Genomic DNA, 27,832 nt, shown 5'->3' on the forward strand with positions numbered 1-27,832 from the left:
CTCGCTCTTATCCGAACACCTTGGCCAATCAGAACAGCTTCAGTTAATATTTTTCTTTGGAAGTGGTTGGATGATGCAACAGATTTTTTTGTTTTAACTTTAGCAAAGACACTGCACACTTGCACTACTACTGGCTCTATTCAGTGTGCCAAGACAAGACAGGTCAATCAACCAATATAGTCACGACCAAAAAGCTACACATTTTGGTGAGAGAGTTTTTGCATCATGCAAGGTTTTTAAAATTGCCCAACTTAAAACCCATCTTAGACAAAAAAAAAAAGAATGGCTGCTAAAGTTGTTTCACAAGATTTAACACACTTGGGATCGCTTTGCTGTCCTCCAGGCATGCCTTCCTACACACAGTACAGCATGTCATACAGTAAATCACACGACCGTCACATGAATAACAAACAGCCTCTTAAAGGAGGGTTTGCCAGAACTTGACACAGAGTCAAAAACCCTGCACTAGGGGCGTCAGTGGCCTAGTGGTTAGTTTGCGCACCCCCATATACAGAGGCTGTTGTCCTCAAAGCAGGCAGTCTAGGTTAGAATCCTTCCTGTGGCTTAATTCCCCACTCTCCCTGTCCCTGATTTCTGACTCTATCGATTCTGTCGATACAATAAAGGCATAAAAAGCCCAAAAATAAAAAATCTCTGCTCAACACATAGAAATTTTGCATGTGGTGCAGACAGAGAAAAATACTATGAAGAGAAGAGAGAGAAACAGAATAACAGTTAAGAAAGAAAGAATGGAAAAAATGAGTTGTGGGAGGAGGGACAGAAAAAATAATGATGAGCCAAAATGATGTGTCATGTGTTTCTATGAAACTGGCCGAAAAAGGAAAATGAATGAGTGAGAGACACAAATGACAGTGGTTTTAAAGAAAGCTCCACAGAGAGGAGCAGGCTATCATTACTTGTATATATGATCTATTTCAGTGGATAGAGTGAGAAACTCAGGGAGAGAGAGAGAGAGTGGGGAATGACATGAGGGAAAGGAGCGACATGTCTCTGTACATGGGGCACGCAAACTCACCACTAGGCAACCGGCCCCCCGAGTTGTTGTTTTTTTTTTTGTTTTTTTTTTAAAGAATGATGAAATAACAGCTGGAGTAGGCCTGCAGCAAATACATTTCAGGCAATGCAGTGTCCCCACAAGCATACAAGAACAAATGTGTATGTGTTAGTGTGTGTGTGTGTTTGTGTGTGTGTGTTTCTGTTGTTATCAGTATCAGCCCAGCTTGCTGTAGTCAGGACAGCAATGATTAGAGCGCAGGAGGGGGCCACAGGCTTGATAATGAGTTGTGTGTGTGTGTGCGTGTGAGTGTGTGTGTGTGTATGTGTGTGTGTGCTTATCTGTACTACTCCTTACTTGACATGTGCAGGGATCCCTGTGTGCACCTCTGTACCTTTAAATGTGTTTCAACCCATCTACAAGTGCTAGTGTGTGTTTCTATGATTTTATTGAATGTGTAGAGGTAGTCCAGTGTATCAGCTTTACTCTGTGTCTATGAGTGTGTGTGTTTGTTTGTGTGCATGAGTGTGTGTGTGTGTGTGTGTGTGTGTGTGTGTAGGCATGCTCTCCATTGTGCTCCACTTCGCCCTGTCAAATAGCTATTGTAAAAAGGGAGGGATGGAGGAGTGGATAACCATTGTAGCTGAGGTCTGCTGGGATGTTGGCTAGAAGTAGCTGAGAGAGGACAAGGGGGGCTGGGAGGGTATGTGTACAGTGTAAAACTGAGAAAAGAGGAGATTTCGATGCCGAAAATGAAATGTTAATGTCCATGAATTGAGACTTGAGAGAGTGTGAAGTGGAAAATTTCAGCATGGATTTTGGAGGATTGAAAAGTGAGGAAATCAGCGTTATAAGGGAGGTAGGCGGAGCATAACACCTAAGCAAGAAGAAAGTGAAAAAATGATTTAATGCTTAAATGTTGTCTCAATATACTAGCCCAGATTAACTGATAGGCTGATTTGCAGGGCTGAATTAACTTCTTCACTGCAGACTTGGCGGTTTCCTTTTTTCGGTGTTGTGTGCAGATTTAAATGACCATACAAACCCGGCCATTTACACGTTGGTAACATTCTTTAAGCATCTCTCCTTGATTCCTTTTACATAGAATTTCTTTATCACTTGAAACACAAATTCAACATTTTTTGTCCGATTTTTTTAAAACAAGGACATTCCTTCTCCACAGACTTACAAGGAGCACAAGATTGGCAGTGGCTGTTTACGTAAGAAAATAAAAGCTGTGGAGGCTTCATTCATGTTATTGGTTACACCTGTGTGACAAGACTTCTATTCTATTCTATTTTTGTTTTCATATATAAAGAGGATTTGCTTCAGCTGCTGCTGTGATCAAAATCCCCTGGGTTTCATTGGCAAACACAATGCATTCATTTCCCCGTTTAATTCTATATTCATTCTATAAACTTCATGTTTATTACATATTTGCTTGGAGGAGTCTCTGAGATGAGCAGGTGGCTGGAGGAGTAATTGACTGCGCTCGAAGTTAACATTTACAAACACACATCCACACATTCTCTCTGTCGACCTGCTCCCAAACAGCCCCATTCATCACGTTGTGATTACTTGATAGCTTAGCCAGTTGGTAGCCCATGTCATAATGTTTAGCCAGCTGTGACGGTTGGCCTAATGACGGGACTGGGTTTATTTAATGGAGCAAAATCTGCTGGAAATGTGAGAGTTGCCAGATCCTCAGAAAATCTGTCAGGGTAGTAAAGCGGGGAAAACTGCCTGCCACATGCAATGAGAGGCAGGTGGACAGAAACAAGACGATGCTGGAGCTCTCTTTCAAAGCTAGTGATGGTTTAATCTCACTGCCTGCATGGCTCAGGCCACTAATATGAACTGTTAGACACCCTATTCCAAATGTGCTGGACCAGACAAAGTTGTGAGATGTACACGGAGGCTGTAACAAACACAGAAAGTTGATTTGGCTTTTTAATAATAGAAGCTATGGCACCTCACCAAACTCCTGTTAGACTCCTTTTCATCAGAGTTCACCATATGAAACTGCAAGATTGCTAAAAAATAAAATGTTTCTAGTTGACTTGTAATTGAAGTCACCATACGGTTGTTTTTAACCACATAATTAATCAGTCAGCTTGTGAGCTAAATTTGGCGTAAGCTTCGCTCACAGCCCACAGAGCCCCATCAAAAAGACTCTGAGAAATACAACATTTGAATATCATACAACATAAAACTGCTTTATTCTTGGGGGGGGCTTTATCACCTGGTGTGTATGTTTTTAAGAGAACACCCCTTCAGAGATTATGGCTCCAAATTGAAACAAAAGGAATCTGCAGACAAAACAAGCTAAGCTCATAGAAATAAGTGATCCATGGCTCAGAGCCCGCAGCGTCCTCTAAAGTCATGAAGCTGTTAAAAAGAATTAGGGATATAGATTAAAAAAAAAAAAAAAAAAAACTTTCATTCAGTGTTTTAAAACATCTGATTGCACATTGGTTCATTAGAAACCTATCAACAGGCACCACTGTCTATTAAGGGTTACTTTGAGACACTGTAACGTTTACAGACTGGTATGCTGTTAATTCGTCAAGCAGCTAAAATCTCCACTCAATGACTTCTCTTCTTGTGTTTAATTTTGTCTGGAGCGCAGCCCTCATGTCACCCATCTCACACCTTAAGATCAGCTTCTTTTTTGTTAATTACTGATTTACATCTGTTGACTTATTAGTTGAAACCCTGCTTAGATATTCTTCAACTTTGGCGGGAATTCAAGGTACAGAAAGCTGCCAGCATGAAGGAGTAAAAAATGTAAAAGTTTTTGACAGATAAAACTCTCAGCTGTATTTAACCTGCCAAACTGCAGTCAACCCTGGAGAGGAGTTTGGCCCACAGTCTACATATACATATTTAATCTTTCTTATCGGCTGATATTGATTGACTGATCCATTCCCAGGTTTCCACCAGTGAGCGAGGAGGCTGCTGTTGGAACCCCAGTGGGATCCATCATGGCAGCTGCTGTCAATCAAACCATGGTGTACTCCATCATCGAAGGCAACGAGGGAGGTGAGTGTGCTCTGGAGCTTTTTATACTCCAAATAGTGCTTGGATTTAGCTCCACTGCCTGGATGTTAGAGCCAATAAAGTAGCTGCTTCACTTATATCGTAAACTTATGAACAGAGTTATTAGCTGATTAACAGCGGACATGCCAGATTCAGGGTTAACTTGATGGTTGAGTACAAATTGTGTGACAAATTGCAGGAAAAAACCAGAGCAATGGATTAAAGAATAATTAAGATCCCAGATGCTGCCAGTGTCCACACAGGTGCACTGTATTGTTAAATTACAATCCAACATTTCTCTGTGGCATGTATAAAATAATAAGCAGGCCCAGTTTGTTCAGATTTGTATCAAGATGGCAAGATGAAAAGATCTCATTGAGTGTGAAAGACGGTTCATTGCAGGGGCATGAATGGAAGGAGCTTCAGTTACAAAGTTGAGCACTTGAGTTTTTCCATAGAAACTAAAGCTAAAAGCACATTTTAATATCATCTGATGGGACAGATTTCATAAAATGAAGCTGGTAATAGTGGCTAACAGCATATATTGGATGCCCTTGTGAGTCTTTATTAGTGTAATATGTAAGAATGATTCTTTATTTTGAAGAAGTTAATAGAACAAAAGTTGGTAAATAACTAAATAGAAAAGCAGTTGAAAAGATGATGAGTAAACTAATATGGCTGACAGCATTAACTAGTAAATCACAATTAAGGTCTAAAAATAAATAATTCATTTTATTAATCACAATTAATCGCATGCTTTTTTGCCCCTTTAGGCACTCTGTGGATAAGCCTCTGCAGTGATTTTGATGTCCAAACTGTTCCACAAATCTACCCCCACAGATTGTTCTGCACTTACTTCTTAATATTGTTCGCAGAATTTTTTAAGGTTCAAGTTTAGTTTTTTAACGTTAAGATTTCCTTTTAAGTTTGAATCCCCTACTCTGTTAAAGATGAGCAGATTTTGAATATGAATTTTAAGTTATTCATTTCTTGTTCAAAATACAATTCAATGGACTTCTTCTTTTAGGTAGAATCCAAACAAAGTACTGTAGAACACAAACCACTTAAGGCAAATTGAATTTGGTGCAAAGGACTAACGTTTTGACGCACTGGGTCTTCAACTGTTTGACTGTGAAGACGCAGTGTTGTGTCAGTTCACTCTTCTTCTGGTGCATGAAAATGTTGATGAGAACATGGTCAGAGTGTGTCATGGAAATGACTCATGACTCTTCTGATGAATCATACTTTACAGTATTCTTGAAAAATAGATTTTTTATAAACCAAGAGAAAGGTATGGCTTTCATACTTGAGGGCGAGTATCCGTCCCCTTTGTGTCTCGGTACCATTTATTAGGGGAGGTTGAGGTCCATATTACCAAATTATTTCGAGGTATCACTTCAAACCAACCATGAAACATCTCTGCTTTATTGGGAGTGATGTCTTTCATGAGGACAATGCAAAGTGACAGGTAGACTCTGGAAGAGGAACATTTTGGCAGGCACTGAAAAGGTGTAAATGGATCCATCGCTCCAAGATGTGCATGTGAGCCTAACTCTCTCTTGGTTCACACTAAAAATAGCCACCAAAAATGGTCTGTTATCTTTGTCAGCTGCTGCTGAAGTTACTCAGGAATAAGCATCCTGTCTACTCATCCTTTCTACTCATGAAAGCCACAGATTGAAAAGTTTCTCAAAAACCAACCAAAAAGTTTAACACTGTGTCCACAGTCCATCTTGGCGAGTCATGTTTGTATTTATATGCATATGTTTATGGATACCCTCATAGCTGTTACTGTTACTCTTCTGATTCAAAAACAGCTTTAGGCTTCTTTGATTTTCATTTAACTCAGATAAACCAGAACAGATGCATCTCAGATTTACATGAGATGTGAGTAAATTATTGGTATAATCTGGATTTTTATCCCTGTCATTATAGACATAAAGAAAATTGTAAATTAGGGCCCGACCGATATTTTTGGGGCTGATACCCATATTAGGAAGAGAGAAAAAATGATACCGATAAATAGGCCGATATCTTTCTCTGATCTATGGTCAATCTGTAGAAATAGATATAGATATACACATTTATTGTGTTAAGCCCTCAAATTCAGTTGTCAAACACTTGTGGAAAAGACATTCAGAATAATGAAGACATGATGGTCACTCAACTGGAAAGTAACTGCTCATGTATATACATGCATCACCACTTGACACCCTGGAGAGTGATGATGCTTGTTGTAATCCAAATAGCGCCCTCTGCTGGTGACAGAGAACTGTTAGTTTTATACAATGATGATCAAATGAAATGCTACTTAAGTGGTGAATAAATCTAGAAATATCGACGCGTATATTTGATAAAATGAGCCGATACCGACAGTCAAGTGATAAACTAATATCGGCCGATATTATCGACTGGCCGATTAATCGGTCAGGCTCTAGTGTGTAAAACCACATAAACTGCTGACTCAATATCCAACTGCTTCTTGACCTTTCTCTTCTATATTTTACTGTTCCATTAATTCTACCTCCCTCTCTCTCTCTCTCTCTCTCTCTCTCTCTCTCCAGGTGTGTTTACACTAAATGAAACAACAGGGATGATTTCCACAGCGAAGCCCCTTGACTATGAGGCCAATTCCAGCTATGTTCTGAGAGTGGAAGCAGACTCCATGCGAGTCGTGTCCTCAAACCTTCGAGCTCCCTCTAAGAGTAAGTAGTTAGTGTTTCTGAATGTTCCTCCTTGACATTGGGTTGCATCACTCTGAAATTACAACCGCACACATACACACTGGATTGAACCACCAGCTGGTTTATACTATTGAGATAATATTCACAGGCTGTGCAGCTTTTCCTTTAGCCCGTTCTCTTTCTTTCCTTCAGTCACTCACACTTTCATTCTCTCTTGAGCTCTCTCTTTCTATTTTTTCCTCGTACAACTTCTCTCCAACTCTTCTTTTTGTCTGTACATCTTCGAAGACATGTTCTCCTGGGCCTTGGCTGCTGTTGTTACCTTTCAGGCAGCTTTTTCTCCCCCCTCCCCCCTCTCACTCAGCTGTCTATCAAACCTTTAGGCTGCACTAGCTTGTTGTCTGTCTGTTGCTCTTTCAGAATTATTTCCTTTCCTCCTCCTCTTGCTGGATTTATATCTCATTGGCTGTCAAAGAAATGTTGCTGGAATCTAAATCTAATGTATCAAAAATGTTTACGATGATCAAAGAGGCCAAATAGAGGTGCGTGCAGTTTGGAAGATTGAAGATTTTATCAGTGAAGCTATGACTGACACAAACATTTGTACAAAGTTATCTGCACAGGTTGAGTCAGTGTAAAATTGTGCTGAACCTACTCGTTTTTCTTTTTAAACAGAACTCTAAGGTTTTCCAGTCTTCTTTATAGTTCTGTTCTCTCCCTTTTTCACATGTGTTTATTCCATCTTTCGTCTTTATTTTTTTTACCCTATTTTCCTTATTTCTATCAATCCAACAATGTCATTTTTAAGCCGTTGCATAGAGAAAAGACAGACGAATCAAGTTGTCATGTATTTAATTAAAATTGTATATTTCTGAAGGGAGAGTGTTTCTGTTTAATCCCCTTCTTCTTCTTCTTCTTCTACAGAACCACTGGGAACATATAAAAGTTCCTGGAGCTGTGGGGTTATGGGGGAATAATGTGCTGTGTGTCTGATCAGGGAGAGCTGAGATTCAGTTTTTGTCTTGGCTGAGTATTAATTGTTTGAATGGAATGTGATTTTGACGCTACAAGTCTGCCTGTTTAATTTGATTATGTAAATCAAGTATTGTTCTTCTTCTCCTTCTTTGTCTTTTTCCTCTTCTCCTCCCTCTCCCCTTTTCTGTATCTGCCTGTCTTCCTCCCTGTAAAGACACATCCTCATTCTTTTAGTTGTTGCTCAGCTCAGCTTTGCGTCTCTTCTTTCGTCTTTAATTATAGCGTTTACCACATGCTGCTCTCTTTTCATCCCCCTATTTGAGTTTAAGCGTTCTGCAGAGATTAAAACTACAAATCATTTGTAGTCATTAGCAAATCTCCATCAATTCTTTTCAGTGCGCTTTCTAATCAGGCAACAAATCAATAGCATTTTAACAAAGTCTTAATCCAGTTTTCTACCTCAAGTCAAGGTTGGAATTGTAAGTAGACGTTTTAGTGCCGAGTCTAGTTGACTCTTGTAGATAAGCAGATTAATGTTTGCATCTTCTTGTTTGTTTTTCTTTTTTTGTGCCAAAGTTCCTCATGAGACTTTTTTTTCCGTCTTTTTTTCTTGGAGTAAAAACTTGAGCTCGATTTGTCCTTTTCTTTCTGACACATGACTCACCCTTTTACTGAGTTCTGTTGTTGTTTTGTTGTTGCTGTTTTCACGTGGGTGTGATTCAAAAACTCCCTGTTTTCAGCCAGATAAGACTGAATGAGAGCCGGTCCAAGCTGCAATCATAGAATAGGAATGACGGAGGCTCACTGGCACAGTATTCTGTTTAGTACTGAGAATGTGACGCTTGGTCGATTTGCAGAAAAGTTTCATCTATTTGGGTTTATCAGAAAGAAGTTTTTATATGCAGTTTGTGTTTAATTCAAAACATCTCTTACTGTTTTATTGGTGAGAAACATTTTAATTCTTGGCATTGATAGTTTTCAGACTTTTGGCGATGCAGCGTTCTTAAACATTCATTAGTCCCTAATTTTTCTCCTAGCGTTATTTTTTGAGAATTTGTGAATGTTTTTGATAAGCTCTAGAAAGTAAGCTCAAAATATTTTTTTCCTTCCGCTGTCTCACCTTTTAATCATTATGTCAACATTAAATCCTTTGTAATGAGTTGTGCCCTGCATGAAAAGATTTTTTTTTTTTTTTAAACCAAAAATGAACCGAAAAGTTTGGGATTTTGCACATAGAAAACTTGTAGTTTTTGGATCCTCTATGCAGACTACTCACTGATCTGCAGTGTGCAGGGGTCAGCTGTAAAGATGTGATGTCAAATGTGCATCGATCCAAGTGTTGGAGTCTTCTGTTGCTTTTCTTGCTGACGTGTGAGACGGGTTGGACTGCAGGTTCACAGCTGCAGGCCTGCTGTGGTGCAGCTCTGCCTGTGGATGAAACCATGGCTCGTATTGGTTATAGGTGATATACAGTACATCAAGGCATTTATTCATAATTACTTATTCCTTTACTGTTTTCGTTTTTGATTCCTGTAGCTTTATGATAAGTTAAGAGGAAGTGCTTGCAGCACCTCTAGCATAAATACCAAGCAATTTCCTCGAAAGGTGTCTTACCTTAATTATATGCATACTTTTTCTAAAATCTAATGACAAAAAAGGAAACAGAAAAATAATTAGGTAAATGTCTGCGCTCCATACCACATAAACGTGTTTCTAAAAGTGCATGCCCTTTATATATAGACCAAAAGTACTGCATTACAACCACTGCCTCAGATCCAAGCTCCAGTCTGTTTACCAAAAAAAATCCACTATTTGTGATTCATGGAAGCTCCCATCTTGTACCTTTAGTTATGCTTGATACCAAACTCTAACTGGTTACACTTGTGATTGTATTTGTGTCCTAGCCAACACAGCCAAGGTGGTGATTGACATCCTGGACGAGAACGACCATCCTCCGGCTTTCACCAGGTCTCTTTACCTCGGAGGGGTTGCAGAAGATGCAAAAACATTCACCTCTGTCTTGCAAGTACAGGTAAAACATTGCAAACTCACACGCATCAACCATATATAGGTAAACTTCAGGTGATACATTTAATGTAAAAACACATAACGAAATACTGTTACTCAAGAAGAGAAATATGGGTGCCACCATTACCCTCAGATACTTTAAATCAAGGTCAGTCTTTGGCTGCATGCCCGCTGCTACGATCTCGATCATTGCCTTGTGCTTCATTTTGCTGCTGAGTTTGCTCTGTTGTTCCTGGGTTTCCCCCCATAGTCTATACCCAGGCAGGCTGCCCAGTATATTTACAACTACCAAAGTTTTTTGGCCCCCCATATTTGCATTGCTTTTTTTTTGTTTTGTTTTTTTAAATCCATACACTCCTACCATCTAATTTCATTAGTAAAAAAAATCTTCACTTGCTTTATACCTGTAGTGTCTGTACATTGTGCAGTAAGAAAGAAAGAGAGAGAGAGAGATCCGTCTCTTCTGAAATGTGTTGATTGTGGTGCAATGACTCATGTTAAATACTGAATAAATCTCCTAATGTCGTTGCTTTCATTGTACTGTGTAGCTGGTTGCTGCCTACGTGAGGCTCTCCTATGGTGATAACAGAATCAAAGTTTGGAAACTTTATAAAACATACTGCGGACACATGATGTAGAGAGCTGGACAGCACAAGCTGTGTTAAAGCAGCAATATGTAACTCTCAAAACATTTGAATCTTCCTCCCCCTGCATCCTCCTCCTCCCTTGAGCCAGTGCGCACTCAGGTTGTCACGGACATGGAAGCTTCAGTGTTTAGCCAGCTGCTAAACTGCATCTGTCTTGAAAACTCTCCGTTGTTCAAAAGCATCTCCAGTTTTGATCCTAGTTTTGACACGTTTCTGCTCATTAGAAAAGACGCTTTTTAGGTCGGGTAGAATCAGTTCAATCTGAACCAGTTAGAGACTACAATAAGTTAAATATTAATGCACAATTAACTGAATCCATAAACATACCATAATAAGTATGTGTGTATTTTGTTATTGAGAGAGATAACATTCAGTCTGCTGGGTAAATAGAGGAAATGGTTGAAGATTGTTCCCTGCTTCTCCCTCGACATCGACCTCTATCTCTCTGTTAATTGATACATATCTTTGTTTTCCTTCCGTTTTACCAATCTCAGGAGGATTGCGTATCAGTGTAAACAACCTGAGCTTATTATTTAAACGCCTTCAGGACCAGAAATGGGTCACACAGTCTATCACATTCAGCTCTTCTATATGAGAGGCAGCAATATGTTTTAATGAGCCTCAATGCCACAAGAGACACGGGCAGGGTATGAGCTTCAATATTTGATTACAGTTTTTTAAGATCATTCGTAGATGTTCCTGTTTAGAGTACGCACAGTGAGGGTGACATCAAGATGAGGGAATAAAGGAGAGAGTGTAAGAGTCACACTAAAAAAACATGTTTTTTCACAAGTGTATAAAGTGTATTTTCATTTTTTCTGAAGTATCTCAAATTATAAATCCTCTGCTGAGTATTATATTTGAATTTAGAGCTTTCAGACTGCGTTCAGCTGGGATTGGTTTACAATGACCCCCTCCCCATCAGCCTGACCTCTTTGAATACTCGAGAATTCTGACAGGGAGGACTAATAGTCTGCTAGTAGGCTCGAACACCGCAGGGAGAGCTCATAGATCTGGTGAAAGGAAGAGGGAGGATTGATAGTTAGATAAAGATAACTGGCATACTGCTGAGAGACAAACCGAGCGGACAGAAGAAGGCAGCGAGCTTATGTATGATTCATGAGAGGACAAATGGCTAGAGACGAGACGTAGGGGGATTCGACCAGTAAAGACGGACAGTGATCCTGGCGGCACATTTGCAAACCCTGAGATGAAAGAAAGTCTGGGAATAGAAAAAGGAGAGAAAGTTTGAGGCATGTGCATTCTCATTCAGGCAGTTATGTCTCTCAAGTGTCACTAAATCCATCACATCTGTCTGACTTTCAGTCTTTAAGTCCCTAAGGGGATACTACAGATATTGATTGGACTGCAGATGAGTCTCAAATTAGCATCCGTCTTGTTACCATTCCTTAAATGTTTTTTTTGTTTATTTTTCAAATCAAATTCACTTCACCTTTCTTTTCCTAAGACGATTCATTTTTCCCACGATCCCCAGCGCGTTGTGTGTAGGAGTGTGGAATTTACTCTTTAAATTACCTCTTCTTGTAGTGGGTGTTCAAACCAAAAATAGCCCTACGTTGGTGGGGATGTGCTGCTGGAGGCATGATGAGTAGACGGAAAACAATCCAGGTAGCCCAGCTTTTTAAAAATCAGTTCATAACATTGAAGATATACGACATGACATAACTCAATTAAGCAGCAAAAGAGTCACACAACTGCTGAAAGTTACACCAGCTGCAACCATTTTATTGTACTGTAATGTTTCAATCGTGGATTTATCATTGTTAAACAGCACTGTAAAATACATTAACCACCTCCAGCTGTCATTTAAATCAAATAATAATGCAAACTGTAGATTAAAAAGTTAGAGTCTATGTCCTGATTGCAGACTAGGTAGGAATAAAGAGCTGTACAAAATCTGCACACTCTACTGTTAAACAGTAGAAAGTCTAGGATGAAAAAATGCTTGCACATTGCAGTCATACCACTATATTTTGATTGACAATTGTAGGATTGCAAGTTAAAAGACCAGCCTTTCAAACAGTTCAGACTCGAATCAATCAATTTGTTCTGTTAAACCAACAAAGAATGAAGAGTTTTCAGCATCCTTATAAGTTTCATTTGGTTTCTATATGTGGACTGAACTCCGGATCTGGTAAGTTTTTGCATTCTTCTGAAAGGAAGACGAAACCTCATTTGAAAACTTTTCTAACTGTAGTTTCAGGATGCATAGCGTGAGCATATATGTATTTTTGTCCATAAAAAAACTGTCAAATGACAGTGAAACTGTAAACGTTGTTTGCTCGTTGAGAAGCCTATTATGAAGTCTGTGGTTTGATGAGTTGTCCACCTTGACCTCCGTTTACTGCACAAATCCACACTTCATTAATTAAACAGATAAATACCTGTCAAGGCTAAAAAGGCCAACTTTATGATTGAATCTAATGAGTCTTGTGTTTCAGCTGTGCTCTATTTTTGTCATTTCCTGCTTAGTATCTCCTTGAGGCCTTCCTCTAATACCCCTGACTATCGATATTTGCCTGTAAAAATTAAAACAAAGGCTTTCTTTGCCCGTTTGCTGTAAGTTGCTCTGTCAGATCCAGATGAAAGACATCGAGAATTGTAGCAGATAATGTTATATTACAGAAAGAGAAAATCTTTCCTCTTTAAATATGTTATATAAAGGCATCAGTATTACACTGAGGCTGTTTTACAACCAGTACAAAAAGGTTAACTGAACTTAGTTACATCACTTGTCCAGCTTAGAATAGAAAATGTCACACTGACACACTTATGCCTTAGCAGTTGAAATGTCTTTTTTTTAATAGAGCTGCAGGTGGTAATGTATTGCTGAAAAGTAACTCCAGCCTACCTCTGCAAGAAAGAACACTCACACAAAGAAGATCTTTACATCCTTTCTTTCCTCAGTCCTCCAGTTTCCCCTCCTCTTTTATATACATGAGCCTATTTCATTTGCTTCCTTTATTCTTTCGCCCTCGCTTTTTTTTTCCTTACTCCCTGGCCTTACAGTAAAATAGATTTTTTTTTGTTTGTTTTTGCCATCATAGCTTTACCTTTGAAGTCGAGGGTGCCTCAGAGCTGGATCTGTACTCTATACTCTCGGTCCTTCTTTTTAAGACTCAGTAATAAATCAACGTTTGTCTGAGAGTGTGTCTGCATGTGGATGCAAGTGTGAGGTTTGGATGAACGTGTGTGAACAGGGGAGACATTTGGTAGTTAGCCAGACTGACAGAACACACGAATAGACCTGCACATGACTTCCCTTTAACCCCTACTGGTGAGGCAGGGTACTGCTTCTAAAAAAAAACGTGCGAAAAAGATAGAGAAAAACGACTCTAATGAGAAATACACACAACAAACAGGAAATCAGTGCTAAACTAATCCATAATCACGGCAGAGCTGCATATTGATCAGCTGCTCAAACACCTGGGATTAATTGATCACAATCATGAAAATGACCACAGAGCAAAGAATTGATTAAGATAATCGCAACAATGACTTAATCACAGTCTTGTGTGCATGGATGATAATGATAATAGAATTCATTAAAATGCTGATTAAGCTGCTGATATTGTTGTGGAGTCATAATGATGATGATTATTATAATAACACTGTAGTCATTGGTGTTGTTCTCATTTCACAGGCCCTGGACAGAGACACGGGGAACTACAGCTCTATGATGTACCGCCTCATCATCCCCCCTCCTGCTGGTAAAGACACTAAAGACAGCAAAGACGGCTTTGTCATCGAGCCGTACAGCGGCGTGGTGAAGACGGCCATCATGTACCGCAACATGAGGAGGTCGTATTTTAAGTTTGAGGTCGTCGCTACAGACAACTACGGTCAAGGACACAGCAGCAAGGCGGAGATAGTGGTGCGTATATTTGTGTTTTTGACATCAGAGACGGGTTTGTAATGGTTCTATTAGGAGGTTTATTTTATCTTACGTTCACATTGTCTTTGAAAAAAACAAAGGATGTGGTTTTCAGTGGATCCTTCAGGCAACTCAAAACGTAAAAATAAATTCTGCTGGTCACAAGCTTGATGCATAGTTTGATTGGGGATGGTGTTTTTTTTAAAAGTGGTGCAGTAAATGTGCCATCAGATAAGGTTTAGTGGAGAAACTAGCAGCTGAAACTGTTGCAATATATATTTATTTCAGTATTTTTTTTCTTGTAAAGGTGTCAGTGGTGAACCAGCTGGACATGCAGGTAGTCGTATCGAACGTGCCGCCAACTTATGTGGAGAAAAACAAGAACAAGCTTCTCAGGTAACAAACTCTAATTACCAATACAAGCATTATTAAGCATTATATCACTATGCATATATATACATGCTTCAGTTTAAGGCAGTAAGCAGGTATTGTGCAGTGTCCCCTATACATTTTATCAAGAGGGTGGCCTTTTAATTGCATGACTGAATGCATCTCTTCATATTGTTCCTATTTTGACATGGTTTCCCTCAAAACCTTTGCTCTTTGAGTTGCTCTGCTTATACTGAAAATTGTTTGCCTGCTCTCCCCCTGCATTCACCTGGTGTCGTACACATTAGAAAAATGTACATGGAAAATGTACATGAACGCCTGCTCAAGTCCGACAACAACTCAGAAACTCGGGAAATGATTAGGTGCCGACTTGCCGACTTGACATTATTATTATTATTATTATTAATATTATCGTCATCACATGGGGGTCAAAATAAGTTTTGTTCATGTTCAGATACTTTTTATGAATTCACTAATTGCACATCAGCTTTTTGCACACTGACATTCCACATGTCGTCTCTGTAGCATCGATACTGTTGGTTGTTGTTGTTGTTGTCGTTATAACATTCCAGCTTTCCGAATTGAAAGCCTGTGAACATACAGGACCATCGGAAGAGCACCTGAATGCAGCATCAGTTCAAACTTCTCACTTCCCACAATCACAGGCCAGACAAACACCTGACATTCTATTGGGTTGGGGAATTTGGTGGGGTTGTTGCACCAACAAATTAAATGATAAAAAAAAGGGATAAGTGTTAACTCAGAACAGGTACGCTTTAGTACACTTGAAATCCCCTGACCAATAGAATGTCAGGTGTTTGCTTGACCTGTGATTTGACTTCTGTCTCTCTGTGTGTTTGCTTGACTTTTAGAGCATCTCAAACAGACAGATACTCTCGAACCGGGTGATCCATCTGCCCTCTGCAGCGTTATTATTGATACTTCCCTTCCTCCTTTACAGCAGGCAGCTTAACTTCAACATGTAGCATCAACACTGCAAACAGATGGCAATGGATGCAGTTTGTTACATGTTAGTAAATCCAACATAAATCAAACAAAACACATCTAGTCATTGTTTACATTGCCACTAAAGGCCTGAAAAGATATACAGTTATAAATTGGTTGTTTAATAAGTGAACAGTCATGCAGTGCTGAAATAAAGTTTGGACCGCAGATTTGATATTTGAGAGTTTTATCTGGCAGACGTTCCTCTGTATTGATTTAGCTTCATGGGAGAGACGGATGCTGTAATTGCTACCATGGGGAAATCAACACAGAGCTGATAAAGAGCAAAAACAGTGCTGCGTTTAAAAATAGAGGTTTATCATAATCAAGTGTCCCAGAAAGTTTAAAATCTCCAAGTTGTTTGTTGAACTAGAACTCACACTGGTACTGTGACCGGGACATCATCAGACCACCACAGCTAGAGTCCAGTTTCTGATCCTACAACAGCCCCTTTATAATCCTCCAAATGTTTGTCCTTATTTATGTGTGCTGGCATTTAGACAACAAGGGCCTGATCTGATCAGAGTAAAGCTGGTTATAAGGATCAAATCCTAATATTGGGTTCAAAAGAACACCAGTATAATATTGAATCAGTTGTAATAAGCTACTCCAGTCATATCTTTATCCTGAGAAGACGTCCGGTTTGTTTTTGTTCTAAACTTTGGAGTAGGTGCAGCAAAACCTCGATCCATAAAATCCTGATAAAACTGATCCAAGCAAAGGGGTAGATTCAGGTCAAACTACAGGAACAGACTGTAATCACACTTTTTAAGTAGGTCTCACAAAACAACATTCCGAAAGTGATGTTGATACTTTACATGTTTTTTGTTCTGTTTGTTTTTTTTCGCTGAATTGCAGTTACAGTACCATGTAGAGTTGAGGAAAACAAGATACGATGTTGTCCTCATAAAACATTGAACCAAAAAGCTGTTTAATATCCAACAGGAAATGTTCAATTCAAAGCGACTGTCAGAATTGATTGTTTTTGTATGGCTTTTGGCGCCATATAGCTGTTTGAGGTTCATTTCCAACATGTTAATATTACCTTCTATTGTTTCCCATAATCCTGTGCTGTAACCCTCTACCTCCTGCCCCTTGAAGCAAACACAAACTGTTTTAGAAATGCTTTACATTTTCTCTCTGGATATCCAAACATTAACGATTCATGCCCTTAAAAAACATGAACTACTAACACCACAGTAAGAGCTTTGAATGTCAAATACTCTGACATTTCATTCAGCTCCGCTTGTTTGAGGAGTTTGCTTGAATGTAGCAGTAATGTAATATTATCTCTCTCCACAGTCTGGCAGATATATTTCTATAAATGTAAAGAAATGCACAGTGTTCAAACTAAAACACAAACTGCATTTCCCATTATGTGTGTTGTGATATTTCTGCAGGGCTCTGTGTTTCAAAGCACTTATCACCTTTTCTCTCTGCCTGACTCTTTCTTTTTTCCTTAAACACAAACACTCAGACATATACATACTCCACAGTGGGACAATACCTGTAGTGTGCCGGTGTTTCAGGGGGGGGAGAGAAATCAATATTGCACAGCATGAGTCTGTCTAGCCGAAGCGGTGAAAAAACATTGGTGTCAGTGTTCTTTCTCTCTGCATGTTTCAAAGCACATGCAAAAACATAAATGTACATTTTACTGCCAAAAATCACTTTTTTTCTTTTCCCTCCTCAGCATTTTGGAACGCTACGTCCAGGAGCAGATACCAGGGGCAAAGGTTGTCGTGGAAACCATCGGGCCCCGTCGCCACGGTGATGGAATGGAGCAGGAAGACTACACAAAGTCGGACCTCATGATTTACGCAATCGACCCGCTGACAAACAGAGCTGTATCCAGGCAGGAGCTCCACAAGTATGAACTTTGCCAACAAATCCATGAAAAGTGAAGTGGCAGCTCTCCAAAAGCTTTATATAAAAAGAATAGGACAGGGACCTCACTGAAGTCTCTATGAAATTAATTAATTTCTATATTTATCAGCCTAAATTAGGGTTTTGGAGTGCTGCCATTCACAGAAGTTTTTAAGTACTTTTTTTGAAGCTTTCTGTCAGCTTAACCACGGAGGAAGAGGAGTTCATGCTTAATTCTGTCCTTCCTCACTTTGACAGAGAGCTATTTTAAAGATGCAAACAAATAAGCAACTGTTTTAAACAGCTCTTGATATGTTTCTAGCAGTGTGGGTGTATTTTTGTTTTACTTTAGCCTGAGACTCGCTGACCTGATGATCAGTTTTTAGCATGAATCCCTTTTTGACATCTTGCTGGCAGAGAATCTTCGCCTTTGCCCGAACATAACACATAAACACCCTTTTAATCTTGGCATCACTTGTACTAAAACTGATGGATTCATGTGTAATTTGTAAGGTCAAATATACTTCGATGAACTCAGTTATTATCTGTTTTCTGATCCCAAGGTTTCTTGATGGTAAACTCTTGGACATCAACAAGGAGTTCCAGCCCTTCCTCCCCCCTGGTGGACGGATCCTGGAGATCCGAACTCCTGAAGTGGTGACCAGTGTGAAGAAAGCTGTGCAGTCTGTGGGCTACACAGAGGGGGCGCTGTTGGCTCTGGCGGTTATTATTATTATCTGCTGTGTCCCTGCTATACTGATCGTTATCATCACCTACAGACAGTAAGTGCAAACCATGTGTAGTATATATGTTTTTCACTCCAATCAGGCACTGTTGGATTTGCAGGGAATTGTAGGATATCTCGCTCCCCCTGTTTTCAACCTTGTTTCAAAATGCTTCTGAAATAGACTGAAACGTATACTTGTGCCTCTTTTTACCTACAAAAGCAAACAAGGCCCTCAGCTAGAGGACTTTTACTATATACTGTATATACACTGTCAGTGATTGTTGCTGGTTACATGGGGTCTCTGTAAAATGCAGTGATTTATAGCATGCAGACCCGAAGAGCCTTTGTTTACAATTCCCACAGAAAAGATAAAAGTGAGTGATACGTTTTACGGTTAAAAGACAGCAGGATGAGAATACTTATTAGGCATGTACATGACAAGATCACGTACTGCTTTGTCAACAAGGGTTGCTGAAGTGATACAAACTGAAAGAACCTGACAGTAGCTGTATGGATAAGGCTGGCACTAGCCTACATTTCAAACAAAACCATTAGAGAGCAAAACCAACAGGACACCCATCTACTAAAAACTGTTTAGTAACTGAATCAATTAACCTCCATTGTTAATTAAGCCACACCTTAGCTCTAAGGGGCGGCCATTATGATGAATAACAAACTGTAGTACTCATTAAATCTTCCTAGTGCAATGACTTTCAACTGAAAATACCTTTCAACTCAGTTATTTTACTAGTAGTGAGTAATATTTGCTTTAAGATATACCTCTCCAGACCTTTTTGTAAATACATTATATTACTTTGTATTTATCAAAAAAATTTAACTGTAACCATGAAAAATTGGTTTACAGTGTACTACCACTGATAGTCTTGGGAGGTAAACATTGACAGACTGACTAAAAAATGTCTCAGTCCAAACAAAGTCAAAGCCACTCATTAATGCACAAGGTGTGAAAGTATTGTGCAGACCTCATAGGCTGCTATTTCATCTATTGTAGCCCATCAAAGAATCGTATCTTCTGAAGCGGGCAACGTTCCTTATTATGTGGTTTTTGTGTGACGTCTTCTGCCCACCCTTCTAGCCACCAACATGACTGCACTTGAAGTGAAACCATCAACTTCAACATCAAATTGGTGCTGCTTAAGTCCTCTAAACACACCGGTCGAAAAAAGAAGCAGCATTTGACTTTAAATAGGAGGGCTAAGAAAAGATAACAAGCCATTTAGAGAACTCGTGAATTTCTGTGAAGAGAATCCCGACAGTCATAAAAATAGACAAAGCCGGCAGTCTCTCCCACAGGACGTCCTTTTGCACTATTCATCATTTTATCACCTGGGCCAGTCAATTCCCCGGATAATTCAGCATGGCAGCCTGTCCCCCAGCGCCAATTCTAATAGTTTGTTTAGCTAACCACCGTGAGAGGCCATTAATTTGATCCGTCTCCCAACCACACATCAACAAACACAGAAACACAGATTTCAGCCGGATCAGTGGTTTTGGAGTGAGCTACTCATCCCGCTGAGAAAAAGAGACTAATAACAAACAAAGGACAAGAGCGGAGAGGCGATGTCAGAGAAAAACAGAATGGTAATCATCAGTGTCATAATCACTAGCCTCTGTTGCTAACTAACATTAATGAAGACCAATTGTTCAGCCTGCCTTTAAATGAGAAAAGAAAACCTGGCTGTTGCAGAAAGACTGTGTGATTTGTGCTTCAAATAATCATTCATCTGTCTCCATCTTTCCCCGCCGCCCATCTGCTGCGTCCCGCCACAACAGGTTTAAAGAGTGAGTACTGTGCTTTTATTCTTGTGCTGGAGTAGTAACTTTGTGGCCGTCTTAAAAACACCTTTCACTCTGATTAATCTGTTGACTTTCATTGTACAATAAAATGAAGAAGATCAGGAAGGGCAGTGAAAACAGAAAGGACAGTGCACAATCAAACAAATGACTCCTGAAGAACATGGAATCAGTAAATGTCAGAAAACTGAGGTTTTTATTAGAGTCTGTCTGTTTGTGTGTGTGTGTGTGTGTGTGTGTGTGTACGTGTGTGTGTGTGCGCGTACGTGTGTGTGTGTATGTTTTGATGTCTTATTCCTGATTATATCGACTGGAAACGAAAGTTAGTTGTTTAAAGTTTGACTATTTAACTTTGCCAAGAAGAAATGTATCTTCTTTTACACAAGTACAGCTTCATTTTACAAACTCAAACCTGCCGGTGGCGTAGTGGTTAGTGAGCGCACCCCATGTACAGAGGCTATAGTCCTCTAAGCAGGGTTCAAATCCGACCTCTGGCTCCTTTCCCAATTGTTGTTCCCTGCTCTCTCTCTCCATGTTTTCCGACTTTATCCACTGTCCTATCTCCACAATAAAGGCATAAAAAGCCCCTCAAAAATATAAATAAATAAACTCATGTTCAGCTTGTCTGACTGGTTTAACATTGGTTTTGCTATAACATTACACTTCAATCCGTCCAACATTTGTTTAGACATATAACTTCAATCTCTCTGTGATGATGGAGAAAATGTCAGGGTATTACAAAATTGTTTTGGGGGCTTTTTGTACCTCTATTGGAGAGATGACAGTGGATTCCGTCAGAAATCAGGGAGAGAGATGGAGTGGGGAACGACATGTGGTAAAGACTATAGCCTCTCTGCACACGGGGCGCACACACCAACCACTGCGCCACCGACGCCCCAGACAAACTTAGTTCCATAGGAAGCATGACCGTCTGTGATAGAATGCTCTGTGGTTCATTAAATGGTTGATATATCAGTCTGGACAGAAATGATGTTTTGAAGGATAAAAGCAAAAGGGTGTCATTACTAACATATGCCATGACACCCTTTTCAATACTTAAATACACTCTAATATCATAAAGGTGCCTGCATGTAATTGTTTAAAAATAAAAAAATAATTTATACATCATATATATTTACTTTATATATTGCATGGTACTGCAAACATTTTTGCAGAAACCTGAAAAGTTGTAGCGTCCTCCTGCACTGCTCTAACTTCACAAGACAAACTGTGTGTGTGTCCTCTCTGCTGTGTCCAGACGCCAAGCCGAGTGTGCCAAAACTGCACGCATCCAGATGGCCCTGCCAACGGGTAAACCTGGGGGAGGCACTGCCAACAACCTGTACGAGGAGCTGGGTGACAACGCCATGTAAGTGGAGTGTGAAAGTGGCATTTTACATTGACGAGCCAAAGCAGAGGAATTAGACTAACTGGTTGACACATTCACAACCTCTTAAGATGTGTTTAAAAAGCACATGAACAGGCTTTCTAACACAGAGCAGCCATTAAACAGATTCTTCAAAGTCTTGACTAAGTTTCATATGAAATTGATAAGGCGGCCGTACTGGCACAAAGTGGTTGCACTTTCAGCCTTTGAAGACGTTTCTTTACCTGTTGAAAATCCTCTGAATTTGTTTTTGAAAGTTTTAAATGAATTATACAGAAGTAACTCTGTTTTGATGTCTGACGTCAGGATTTACAAAATGTTTCATGCGGTCGATCACTGAAACCACACTTGTCGATCCACCTCACTAAAGTTACTTAGCTAAACTTTCCCAATGTTCTCCTGAGCTAAAAGCACATTCTAAGATGTTTCATTTAAGGGGAAAAAAAGTCTCTCAAAGAAGCCTCAAACAGATGTGAATGTAGCGTCAAAGCCGTTTATAGTCTAAAGACATTTCTCTGCCTTTGTTTTTCATTTTTGAGGCAAAAGTAAAACTGACATTGCGGCGGTACGACACAATCTTAGATTAATCAAACAGAGCCTAAGAGCGCCGCATCAAACCGACACCAAACAAAGCTTTGATTTTGAATGCATTAACAGTTGAAGATAAACCCTTCAATTTTATCTACTCAAAGTTAGACGACGTTCTTTCAGCTCTTTCCTTGTCATTTCCCATGTTGTAATGCATACTAATGTCCTCACTATAGAAAAGATAACATGAAGGTCAACGATCTGCACACAGAACAGTTTTTCACTTCAAGTGCAGCCTCTCAAGTTTTCTGAAAGATTAGTATCGACTGATGGCTTCAGCCACTTTAAAGTCCCTACAATGTAGCCTCTAAAAATGTCCTTTTTTCTTGATCAGCTTTCCAAGAACATTGCAGTATGATTTATTTTGCTTAGCGTTTGTTCTGAAGTTTAAGTTAAAATGTATCATTTATTTTTGACAGTACTCGTTGAAATGACAATGTGAGCAAGCATACAACTGCAGCAGCATTTTGAATGATTCCCAATCATCCATTCATTGTAACCATCCTGCTCAGTCCCCTCGCTCTACCCACCGTAACCCCTCCTTTTGACCCCTAAATGTCCCCTGTGCAAGTACTTCCTACTGTTGATTATCATAAGGCCATGAACCCTGGCCAGCAAATGAAGCTTTTTGATGATTATGCAAAACTGTCTTCTCATTCATTCTGCCCTGCATCTCAACCCCATCAGGGCTGAAGGACAATATATGCTACCTAGAAAAGTGGCTTTATTATTCTGACATTCAGGAATGGTCTCTAGTCTACACCCCTTAGATCCTTTATTTTTGTAAATTTTCTTGAGATTTTATTTTAATTAATCTTCATTTTAGACACGTTAATTTGTCTAATCAAGTGGCTAATAGGGACTGGACTGTGAAAACACTTTGTTACCTGATATCTGAAACTTTGAACAACCTCAGACTCTCTCTCTCTCTCTCTCTCTCTCTCTCTCTCTCTCTCTCTCTCTCTCTCTTCTACACACACACACACTTAAGGCAATACACGGATACTTCATTTGTAATTCCTTATTGGAGCGTTAACAAGAAGTTGAGAGGAACTCTTATCAGCATTACATGCATCACCAGTTTTCTGTCTGTCCTTGATATGCCTTCCCATTCCCATTAACATGAGCGCAATTCATATGCAAGATGGTAGAAACTATCTCCAAATGACAATAAGGGCTTTAAAATGTGTGTGTGTGTGTGTGTGTGTGTGTGTGTGTGTGTGTGTGTGTGTGTGTGTGTGTGTGTGTGTGTGTGTGTGTGTGTGTGTGTGTGTGTGTGTGTGTGTGTGCGCTGGTGTGTGTGCTGGTGTGTGTGTCTAACCAGCCCAAATGGTCCTGAAAAATGTGTGCGGAAATGAACTTGGATATGAGATAATTGAAATAAATGCAGCTCGTAATTTATAAAGACCACCTCAGGCAATAATTAATTCTATTGATAAGCTGCAGAGCATGTTTAATTGTGGTGGGGAAGGTGTGTGTGTGTGTGTGTGTGTGTGTGTGTGTGTGTGTGTGTGCGTGTGCGTGTGCGCACACCAGGAAGCAGTTTGCGATTTCTAATGAAATACTTCTGTGTGTCTGTGTATCTTCTGTTCAACTACAATCTTTCAGGGGCTAGGGAATCCCAAACGAGTTTCAAATCTGGCAAAGTTCAAAGTTTTCTCATTCATAATTAAGGCCCATTATCAAACTGCTCAGTCGACTGATTTTCCAGGCTTCTTTTTTTTCTTTCTTTTAATTAGATTTGGCTGGTCTCTTGACAGATTTGGTTTTGAAGTCTGATTATTAACAACTAGAAGCTGAGTTTTCTTTACGTAGCATTAGATGCAAATTCAGAGATAGGCATTGATCTGTTAAGCTTTTAGTATCAGCGCTATTTTTTAGAATTTATTTGTAACGTGGACGTTAATTTGAAAACAAGTATCAAAACCTTTAAGTCTTAAATTCTGTTTCATTTAATGTCCAAACCCTGCTCTTACATGGTAAGATGGATCACAGACAACCTGAGTAAGAGCATATCGCCTCCTGTACTTCAGAGAGATTTTGGAATAACGAGCCAGTCTCTGCCCTGGGCGATTTATTGTGAAGTGCTGCTTGACCTAAATGAATGTACTTCTGGAGCGCCGCTTGAGTGAAGACAGTGATGATGTATCAAAAAAGTTTCTTTATGTGTAGATTTTCAACACAGACGTGTGTCATTCTGAGTTTTCTAGGTCTTCATGGACTCTTAAGAACTCGCTATATTGACCCTGCAAAAAGCTCATGTTGTCGTTGTTTTTTTTGATAATATCCGTTAACCTAAATGTTGACTTCAGTTTTCAAAGTTAACAACATTATAACAGATTAACAGTTAACAAAGTTCCATATTTTGATTAACTGTCCACCTGTGTGCAAATTGAACAGAGAACATCTCTCAAAGGTGACATGAAAAGTTACAGCACATGTTATTGTCATCACTTGTGTTCTGTTAAAACTGTAGGTGTGAAGGAGCATGCCTTTATATTAATGTAGATTCATGGCTAGTCCACACTCTTAACATTTTGTTTTCTTCAGGCTCGTTTTCTGGAACATAAACTGTTTCTGTGCTTTCTTTGCCACTTCAGGGTTCTGGGTGTTTGACTGACTTCTGTTGTGAAAGGCAAACCCCATAGTGAAGGTTTTCTAAATGTTGTGATGTCCTCTCTATACAACTGATCACTGGATCAAGAAATGGCATTTTTCCGTTAATCTTTGAGCATAAATACTGCAATAATCAAAATATCTTTATTGTCCGGTATAGTTCACTTCACTCCTTTATATTCCAGTTGTAGATACCTCTTGTTTTATTTGCATTTATCTTATTTATTCTGTTAGATTTTTTTTTTTTTTTTACTACCTACTGCTACTTTGTCTTTGTGGTGCTGCAATGCCCGAATTGCCCCCCTGGAGATCAATTAAGTTTTATCTTATCTTATAATCATAACCAATTTGTGAATGGTAATTCAGTTATGACTTGAATGGTTGCAAGTTTTATGTCTAGACCGATAATGGAAAGTGAGAAATAAACACGACTTTTATAGAATGTGAAAGGGCCATTCCTTCACTGTCAACAAGATAGTTTTTGTTGTGTAAAGTATGTGACAGGTCAGGAAATATACACTTGAACAAAAGTAGTGGACAATGATTTAAAGCTAATACAAAATTTTCTGGACAAACAAATCCTTAAGACATTCTCTTATTCATTCAGAAAAACTAACAGATTACATTCCGCTTTCCTCTTTCCATTTATTGTGGTGTGTTATTGTTATATATAGCAGAAGTCTTTTCTTTTTTTGCTCCCTCTTTTCACAACTTTTCAATTTTAACATTATTCTTGTTGTCATTTTATTCTTCTTTTCCTCGTCTCTTGCCGACTGATGCATTCATCTGTACATCTTCTCTCATTCCCATCCGTCCACCTTTACCCATGACCGACAGACCAAAGTGAGTAGGATGTTGAAAAGTTGCCTCACATCCTTGGCCAGTTTGACATTATGCTGTAACAGTTCTGCTGCTTTAGTCTTGTGTTTGTGTCTGTGCTGGTTAGTGGTTAGTCTTGTTTGATGTACAGGGTCATTTTACCTTCATAGATCAGAGAGATGTGTAGCTAGATGTGCGTCGTGCTTCTAGCTGATCGGTCATAGATTAGAAGTCTAGTTAAGTTGCGTTGGTTGCCTCAGTATAGAAGAAGGCAGCAATGTAGCATGGAGTGCTAAAAGAGTTTGCATCTTCAACAAAGTTGCCAGCTACACCAGAGATTTCACAGATCGATGCACCTTTACCAAGTGAGGAAATAATCAGTGTTTGTGTTCTGAACACTTTCAGAACTCCATCATGCAGGCTGTCTATCCTTGCCCCAACAGATCTGCCATTGTTTATAGTTTCAGTCGTGCCTTTGTAGTAAATCACTTTTCACATACGTAAAGTCTATTTTCATTCTTTCCCTTAGTGTTTGAAGACTGTTTTTTCACGCTCCATCTCTTGCCCCTCTGGTAAAAAAAGTACTGAAATAAAATGTTCTTGCTTCTTTTGAAATCCATCCATTTCCTCTCATTCCTTTCTTAATTTGTCTCCTAATGTAAAGTCTCTTTTTATTTCATTTACCAAACAGCTCATGCAGCCTTTCAAAGGTTTTATCCACCTTTATCCCATTCTTTATGTTCTCCACTTTTTATAAAACAAGTTTCTTTACAACTTTGCATTACTGCTCTTTTAGTTTAGATTTCATTAAGTCTTTATCTGCCTCTTCCCTTTCTTTTAGTGCCGATCACATATTATCAATTCATTCCACCCTTCTCTCCCCTATATTTGATATGCCTTTCTTTTATTATTTCTCCCTTCATTCCATCTTTTTCTCGTTTTCTTTTCTTCCATCCATGTGCTAGCCGGGCAAACCAAGGTGGTGTTGGTGGCAGGGGTTGCAGTTTGGACGAAAGTGATCGCCAACGCCTGATCTCAGATTTCGCCACACGAGCAATTGCTGCTCATCGTCAGTGTATTGCTAATGGAGGGGTACTTCATAACCTACCTAAGTCTGAGTCCAGCATTACCTTCTTCTCTGATGAGAACCCCCTGACTATCAAAAATCCAATCTACCATGAGGATGGGACTTTGAGCAGCCCTGACACTCTTGGGAGAAGCCAGAGGAGACGAGATCTCCTTGGGAATTTCTCACCTTCTAGGAATGGCCTTCGTGAGGCCTGGCTGAGACTCAGCTCCACTGGAGGTGATGTTGGGTTTGGTGGCTACAGCGGCAGTGACAGCGGGTGGGGATCTGGGGGTGGACACAGCTGGACACTCCCATCAAGACTACACCGAAAAGAGATGTATGACGCTTTGCGCCGTCAAGTGGTCATGGATCCTGTGCAGTGGGAGTTGGAGCTTCTAAAGGCCGAATTCAAGGACAGCAAAGATGCTGGTCTTGATTCAGGTTTTGACCGGGGGTTGGATTCAGACTTACTTGGAAGCCCAAGTCTGGAACCCAAGCTGACGGTGAAAGAACAAGCAAGACAGTTTGAGCAACAGGCGCTACAAGAAATGAGGCAAAGGCAAAACCGAGACTCACAAGGATCTTTGTCGCCTGACATGCTACTTTCGGTTTATCCTGAATCTCCTCTGTACCAGAAGCATAACGCCTCCCTAAATTTCCCAACTGTTCATATCAAAGAGGGTCCCCCAAGTATCATTGTCACTCACAGCGATGGAAGTACACCTCCACCAAGTCACAAACCAACTCCTCCTGTGCTGCGACGATTTGGGTCAAATTTAACAGGAAATCAGTATGTGGACGAAAGACTTCAGGTTACTCTAGAGGTAATCCCTGATCCGCCATCAACCCCTCCTCCACCGCCACCTCTTCCATGCCCACCACCACCTCCACCTACCACATCAGCTCCTCCACCTCCCCCACCACGCCAACCTTCCTCCCCTGCTCCTCTCCCTCCTCTTACTCCTCCACCACATCACCCTTCTTCCCCTGCACCTCTCAATCCTCCTATTCCACACCACCCCTCCTCCCCTCCCCCTCCCCCTCCAACTCACTCCAATCATACAGAACAACGGACTCCTCCTCCCCCACCTCCTCTACCTATGCCTCCCCCACCTCCTCCCCCACCTCCTCCCCCACCTCTCCCTCCCCCTTTGTCCCCGTCACTCCTGCGCCCGTCCACCTTTGTCCTGCCGTCGCTCTCAGAAGCACCTACCTTGAGGCCCGTTTCCCTCCGGCCAACTCTGCCACCCCTCCCCATGGAGCCTGA

At 40.0% G+C, this 27,832-nt stretch overlaps 1 protein-coding gene across 1 annotated transcript in view; it reads left to right on the forward strand.

The window, feature by feature from the left end:
- LOC132955509 (protocadherin-15-like) overlaps nucleotides 1–27,832 on the forward strand; it is a 160,366-nt gene that overhangs the window by 109,492 nt on the left and 23,042 nt on the right. The window contains exons 26-34 of the mRNA XM_061028370.1: nucleotides 3,948–4,057; nucleotides 6,619–6,759; nucleotides 9,618–9,745; nucleotides 14,053–14,283; nucleotides 14,591–14,679; nucleotides 17,372–17,548; nucleotides 18,108–18,326; nucleotides 20,066–20,074; nucleotides 21,345–21,455. Of these exons, the coding sequence (XP_060884353.1) occupies nucleotides 3,948–4,057; nucleotides 6,619–6,759; nucleotides 9,618–9,745; nucleotides 14,053–14,283; nucleotides 14,591–14,679; nucleotides 17,372–17,548; nucleotides 18,108–18,326; nucleotides 20,066–20,074; nucleotides 21,345–21,455 (1,215 nt within the window). The remainder of the gene's footprint in view (nucleotides 1–3,947; nucleotides 4,058–6,618; nucleotides 6,760–9,617; nucleotides 9,746–14,052; nucleotides 14,284–14,590; nucleotides 14,680–17,371; nucleotides 17,549–18,107; nucleotides 18,327–20,065; nucleotides 20,075–21,344; nucleotides 21,456–27,832) is intronic.

This window comes from Labrus mixtus, chromosome 21 (genome assembly GCF_963584025.1).
Source record: "Labrus mixtus chromosome 21, fLabMix1.1, whole genome shotgun sequence".
In the NCBI taxonomy this organism is placed as follows: Eukaryota; Metazoa; Chordata; class Actinopteri; order Labriformes; family Labridae; genus Labrus; species Labrus mixtus.